The 6,741-nt window shown below is 38.9% G+C and overlaps 1 protein-coding gene across 11 annotated transcripts in view; it reads right to left on the bottom strand.

The window, feature by feature from the left end:
- Positions 1-1,344: 1,344 nt before the first annotated feature.
- LOC117233530 (echinoderm microtubule-associated protein-like 2) overlaps positions 1,345-6,741 on the bottom strand; it is a 31,926-nt gene continuing 26,529 nt past the window's right edge. For 8 of the 11 annotated variants that reach the window (XM_033493906.1, XM_033493902.1, XM_033493911.1 and 5 more), the window contains 9 exons: positions 6,445-6,682; positions 5,967-6,124; positions 5,393-5,650; positions 4,875-5,012; positions 4,672-4,788; positions 3,772-3,795; positions 3,228-3,315; positions 2,823-3,049; positions 2,509-2,666 (listed from right to left, as the gene is read on the bottom strand). In XM_033493906.1, coding sequence (XP_033349797.1) covers positions 2,538-2,666; positions 2,823-3,049; positions 3,228-3,315; positions 3,772-3,795; positions 4,672-4,788; positions 4,875-5,012; positions 5,393-5,650; positions 5,967-6,124; positions 6,445-6,682 — 1,377 coding nt within the window. In that variant the 3' untranslated portion in view covers positions 2,509-2,537. Of the gene's footprint in view, positions 2,667-2,822; positions 3,050-3,227; positions 3,316-3,771; positions 3,796-4,671; positions 4,789-4,874; positions 5,013-5,392; positions 5,651-5,966; positions 6,125-6,444; positions 6,683-6,741 lie in introns of all 11 variants that reach the window. The other 3 variants (XM_033493903.1, XM_033493908.1, XM_033493901.1) reach the window with 2 other exon arrangements.

The raw sequence follows: 6,741 nt of genomic DNA, 5'->3' as shown, positions 1-6,741 counted from the left end.
GTCGTTGACCGACCATTTCTTATCACGCGATTCCTCCGTAGAAAACATTACACGTTACGGAATGGATGAACACATACCCGAATTACAAAAGTTTAACGCCGAATTGCAGATGGAAGAGTAATTCGAAATCGACTTTTTACGTTTTTAGGTTCGACTGTTGGAGGATAAGATCCAAGTGCCAATAAAAAGCCACGGTAAAACGGGATTCATCGATTATCGTACTTCTAATCATAGGCGATTATGAGTCATGTAGCCTCGCATCGGCCGGCTGCATAATATTTTACGAATTAATGCACGAGCAGGTTCTCGAGACTCGTTCTGCGTTTAAACTGAATTTTAAGCCGTGTGGAAACTTGCGAAACCGAGGCGACACGGTTGCCAGCGTATGACGTCCGCAAACTTTTACGCCTTAATCCTAGAGAATATGACCAAAGAACTGGGCCAAACGTAAGTTGAAAGGACACTAATCGCGCAAACCTTACATTTCGATAATCGTACACAACTATTTTCCTATGTCGTGCGATTATGATACGATCCATTGTTCGATAATTGTGCCGGTCAACCTGGCTATCTGTTGTCCATTCTTCGCCCAAATACGTCACTTTAATTTCTCTAACTTTAACATTAGTTCAATATTAATAAGCTCGACGCACAACGTGATACTTTAAACGACGCTGTATCGTTTAATTCTGTTTAATTAATTGAAACCTATAACGTATTACACATATAAATAATAACTTTATTAAGAACAGAGTGTAATGTCGATTTGATAGATTTGATCGTGGAATAGGTGATGGATAATACAGACTTAATTAATCTTCAAATCGATAATTATCTCTTGTTTATCGAATGGTAACATAAAAGAACGATAATTATTAATTACAGTAGTCATTTTTGCTCATTTGCGTTTCAAATATAATCTCTATTTATAATATTATATCGTTGCATTATAAATTTGTTATTCTCGATAGTTTTACTTGATCGTCTGCTTCGAAGCATCCTTCATAATACGACTGGAATTATATGAATTACACATAGCAGACCGATCGACGTAATAATTCGACGAACGCAACGTTGAACGCGATATTTTCCATTTTTTTCCATTAGAATGTTCGTTAGGGTGCATCGATAGAGAATGATAGATATGGAACGAATCAAGCTATCGATCTAAAACCAACGACCAGTGGCCAAACTTCGAACAACGTATATACACACATATATAGGAATGCGGTAAAAGCTTCGACATAACATGAAATGAGAAAGTGTATGCCTGTTGATGACCGTAACAGATTTATACCTACGGTGCGTGACAAGAAAGTAATTAGGTGAAATATAATCCAGTTATTCGATAATATTCAAGACGTTCTTCGTCCACGTTTTTATTCATATTTTCAGAAGCATTACAAAAAAAGCCTGCATTACAGAAATATCGTATTTCTGAAAAAGAAGAAGAAAAAAAAAAGAATTAGTAGCAGACCAAACATAAATACACCACGTGTGTACCACGATTTTCCGACGAAATAGAACAATTTCAATAATTTGAACGATTTAACCGATTAATCGTTTATCCTATTATCTCGCAATTTCTTTCGCTCTCCCCAATTGCATACTCTTCGCTCGATCTATTTTGGCTCTCGCTATTTAAAACTGCTTTGAGGGCTCGTACCGCCAGAAAATAAGCTTACAGTAACTAAGATCGACGACGATCGATTCGCGAAAAATAAACACATTGTTGGGTGGTGGCTGGTAGCGTGATAGCCAACGTTCAGAAGAAATAGAATTTACGTGGCTGCACAGGCTAGAGGATAACGATAATCCTAGCTTTTTACGGGCACGAGCAATTGGAATGTCGACGTTTCCCATCGAATCGGTTGAAAGTCACTCAACTTCATTTTATCGCTACTAATTATACGAAAGTATGTATCTACTTATGTACGAACTGTGCAATTTGTGTGTTTACGTGGAAAAGATCACGGTGCGTTTCGTCAGCGATTACTAGACGACCAACATTCGCGTAAATTTGTAAAGTCGGCGGCGTTTCGGCGTTCGAAAAATAGTTGTAAATACATGAAATATGGAAAAGACACTTTGTTACGTTATTACATACTAATTGACCAAGTATAGTCTATTACATCGTTCGCCATATTGGCTGACAAGATTTCACTAATATTTTCACGTCGTCTTGTTTTCGCAGCGCAAAATTACGGATCAAGATCGTTCGTGACTAACAATAATAAGAAATTAGCGTCATGACTTTCAGTCATTGATTCGTGAAGGACACTTAAAGAGTAAAATTATTTAACTGTACGCGGCATTTTTTCCGTTCCTCTCTCTTTAAACCAGGAATTTTCCTTTCCACGGTCGCAACCGACGCCGCTTGTTTCTTTCCACTCCTACTTCAGCCAGCAACGAGAACAGTGGTCACGGAGTTCCTGCACTAAATTCGGCAGGTTATGCCGAAATGCTATTATTTTGTGGTGCTTCGTACTTTCACCGTTTGTCTGTTTTCCACTCGACTCGATCGGTAGTTAACAGAGTTAGTAATTTACGATCCATTGAAGAACGCTCGTGTCACTTCCGCCAGTGGAAATTAGTCGCGTATCGTCTTGAAGGAACGATACGTTCGTAACGTGACTCGAATGACCACCGTACGCATGACACAGCGACTGAAACAAGCAAATTTATTCTCCTTTATAGCTATCAAGTATTTATTGCTTTCTCTTCTTTATAGGCATGCCTGAGCTCCGACTCGTTATATCGTAGCTCGGACAAACTTAAAACGTACAATTTACTTAGCTAAATAATACTATGTCGAAGATTACCTTCGGTTGACAAGCGGGATAAGAGAACAACTTGACTTTTCCGAAGTCGTCGCCGGTTGCGAGCAACTTGGAATCACCGCTACGGGTACAATTATTTACGTCTGTACCATCGGCTCCTTCCGGCCAAATCCCAATCGTTTCGAAGGATATTACACAGGTGTGACTCGCCCAGTCCATGTCCCTCATCATCGATGGTTGTGGGATCTGACGACAAACTCCGGGATTCCCTGCGGTTTTATACGTATCGTTGATTATTAAATAATAATAAATCATTAATATAATAAATCATTACTAAAGCGTAGATAAGCCCTTCAACTGGCAAACGTTCTACTTGTAAAATGCAAAAGCGTTGCGCGAGCATGTAAAAATTATAATAACAGGTACGACGCAAGTTAATTTACTTACAATATAGCAGTTCATAATCTCCGCTGTTGCTACGTAAATATTGCCCGTCCATTGACCAATCCAAATGAGTTATGAAACTGGAATGTCCCTGAAACAAAATTTTGCCGTCTAAGCAATGAAAAAATATTCCTCGTTTCTCTCTCTCTCTCTATAAGCTGCGAATAAAAAAATGATATAACATTATAATAAAATGATTAGCTTCGCGAAACAGCTGCGAGTGTCCGAGTTTACAGCCATTACTATGAAAGGAGCGCTAATAATTTGTGCAGCAGACAATGGCTACCGTGCGTGCTTGACGTAAGCAATTTTTAAAAAGAAATATCTGCTCATATGCGGCTATAAATAGCTGTGGCAATATTGTATCATTTTTAGAGACATTATATCGTCTACGAAATGGCACATTTGCATGATTGTTCGCGACAATCGCGTTTTATTACATAAATAAATCGGTAGAATTAAATTACTTTTAAGAAATCGTAGAATAAATGCTTTTGTAACATAATGTCTCTTTTTAGTTCTTTGATCAACTAAAAACGTGTCTTACACCACGCCTGCGTATCCTCTTTGGCTAGAAACGAAGAAAGAACGTGTGTATTATGATATTTTTGATTTTACGACGTTACTCTAATCGTAAATAAATTTATATCGAACGTGTGGTTGCGAGTTGTTACCAGCTTTCTTCGTAAATGAAATATTATGTACGATGGGACTACGATATCACTATGATGTACGATGGATGTGTATGTCCTAATTACGTGTACTTTGCTTAAATACATATATCGATCCTTGCGGTCGAAACAATGCGTTATAACGTCGATTCTCTTTAGCGATCGCTTTAATATCGTAGAACGAGTAACGAACAACGAAATATTTACAATGCGCGTAGCTTTACATTCAGCCGATACATTTAATTCCATTCATATTCCATGAGAAACTACGTATAAATTTTTCAAACATGGCGTGTATTTGTCTGAAACGAATCGTCTCTGTATGCATATATATATATATATTACAACACGCTCGTAAATGAAAGTAGAAACACTGGTCGAACGAACATCTAAAAGTATGAGTATCGTCGAGTGCCTTTTATACAAATGGTATGGTATAACTTTGATGCATAAAAGCAGTTTGTACAGCAAATCTTAAACCCATCGATTCAATATCAAATATACGAGTATGTTTTCTCGCTTGTTTATACATGTATATATGTACGACATTTACAGTATACGAAGAATATGAAAAATTAGAATTATCACACAGTTTGAAATTGCACCAGTTACTACAATGCGTATAATAAAATAAGATATCGAAAAGTCAGTCGACTGAAGAATTTCAATGCCAATAAGAATCGTATTATATGTACATGGTAACAAATCTGTGTTCTATAGATGCGTTAATTTTTTGTATTAGGTAAGGAAATTTGTAACAAAGAAAACGATCTTACCATACATCGTCCAACTCGACTATATTTGACCGCGTCTTCGTTTACCTGATAAACATAAATATAGTTGTCTCTGGAACCCAGAGCTAATAGCGTTCCATCCGGTGAAAATCTAACGACCTGAAAGGAAAACACGATCGTTAGAGAGTCGTTAGCGAAGTAAAGTTTATCGCGATGGGAAATAAGACAATTATAAGGAGTTTTACCTGAATAGGTTCAGACCCATCGCTGTGATGAGTGTATAATTCTCGAGTTTCACTGTCGATCGCTAACCATTTTCCGGAAGTGCATCCGACCACCATAACGTTACCGTCTGGTGTGAACCCGATGCTCTGTGCTTGCTCCTAAACGAATGAAAATTCTGTTCAATCGCTGTGGAATTATAGTTACGGTACGCTCGTTCTTTCTCACAATCTGCACACAAAGTATTCAACGTTTATCTTTATTTGTGTATAACGATCGAGATACGGTCGACGCGTCGTTAGGAATTATCGTTTATTTCGAAACCTTCGGCAATCCATATACAAGGTGAGTCGGAAGGAAAAACAGCACACGAAAATATCATCGCGTGACTCGCCGTTTTATAACAAAGTTTAAGTTACACGTTCGCGTAGAACGTCGTATCCCAATACGGTTATTCCAACAACGAATTCATAGGTTTGGAATATTACGACGTTAAAGCGAGCTTGGGGCCTTTAAAATTCCGATCCAAGTTGTAATTTACCCCGATATCTTTGCTCCAGACCACAGTGTGACTCAGACTATCCCACATTTGCAACAATCTATCGTGGCCTGCTGTTGCAAACTGCGGTAAAGTCGGATGAGCCGCGAGTCCCCAAACTTCTTCCGCGTGTCCCAACATCGCCGGACTAAATCCCATTCCCACGTCGCCGACTAAAATGCAATTCCTGGTTGTTCCGATCAGCAACTGCGAACCTCTGCCTTCCGCGAGTGTTCGAATCCCGCCAAAGTGATCCTCGATCTAATAAATCGGATATATTATATTAACGTTAACGCGACAATACTGCCACTGCATGTACTCCAAGTATTTTGAGGGAATTCAACGAAAAGAATTACGCTCTTGACGATCTAGTTTGCCTACGCAGGCGTTGTGTATCTTATCGATCGCATCTCTGTTACCATTAACGCTAGGAAATATGAGCAAAGCGTTAACTCGAAACGATAAACGTCGTAGATAAGAATAAGCTTAAGTAAATTATCGCGTTTTAATTTCTAAGGGTCGCGATTAACCTTAGAGAACAGCAGTAGTAGCATTGGTATTATTTTCTCAAGCTTACTTGTGCTTCTTCCCCCGTTAGGTTTAACGATTCGTCAAAATACAATATTTTGCCATCTTTGCCACCTCCGGTGACGATAAAACCATCTTTCAAAACGCAAATCGAAAATATAGATCCTTCGTGAATGTTCCTCGCTATCTTCGAAATCGTGTTTGTTCCTATACAAAAAATGTTACGATTAAAAGATTGTTATTATTACAAATATAGGATGTTGTATTATCTTTACACATATAATATCGTGATTATGACGGCAAGTATCAAACGCGCGACAAAACTATTCATTCTTTACGTTCAACGATCTATAAGCGATCTAAGTGGCGATCAAGTCGAATCACTTGGCAGTAATATAGTAGCGATATCTTGAAATAACCCGAAATACTTTTTTTTTGCTTTCTGTTCATTTTCCTACGTAAAGTGACTTTTATTAGCCGCGATACATCAACGGTCGGTGCGAATAGTAACACGAAATTCCTCTTACCTCTGCCCCAAACGATGATGTTACCGTTGCTATCGCCAGTAAGAACATCACCGCTCTGATTAAAAGCCACGCAGGTAACGTATCTTGGTTTTTCTCTGCTCTCGAAAATGCCCATCCGTTTGTACAGCATGCCACCGTTATCGAGGGACCAGAAGGACACGTGTCCCTTTCCGCAGGACACGATCTGGTTCCGTTCCAGCGGATGCCATTCGGCGCATACCACCGTGTCCACCGAGCACTGCAATCGACAATCGTCATTCATAAAATGGGCCGGTTCCGGTTTCGAATCGCTGCGAA

This window comes from Bombus vosnesenskii, unplaced genomic scaffold (genome assembly GCF_011952255.1).
Source record: "Bombus vosnesenskii isolate JDL3184/JDL3185 unplaced genomic scaffold, Bvos_JDL3184-5_v1.1 scf7180000013297, whole genome shotgun sequence".
Taxonomy (NCBI): domain Eukaryota; kingdom Metazoa; phylum Arthropoda; class Insecta; order Hymenoptera; family Apidae; genus Bombus; species Bombus vosnesenskii.
The sequence above is the reverse complement of the archived record's forward strand: the minus strand, read 5'-3'. Positions and strand labels throughout refer to the sequence as shown.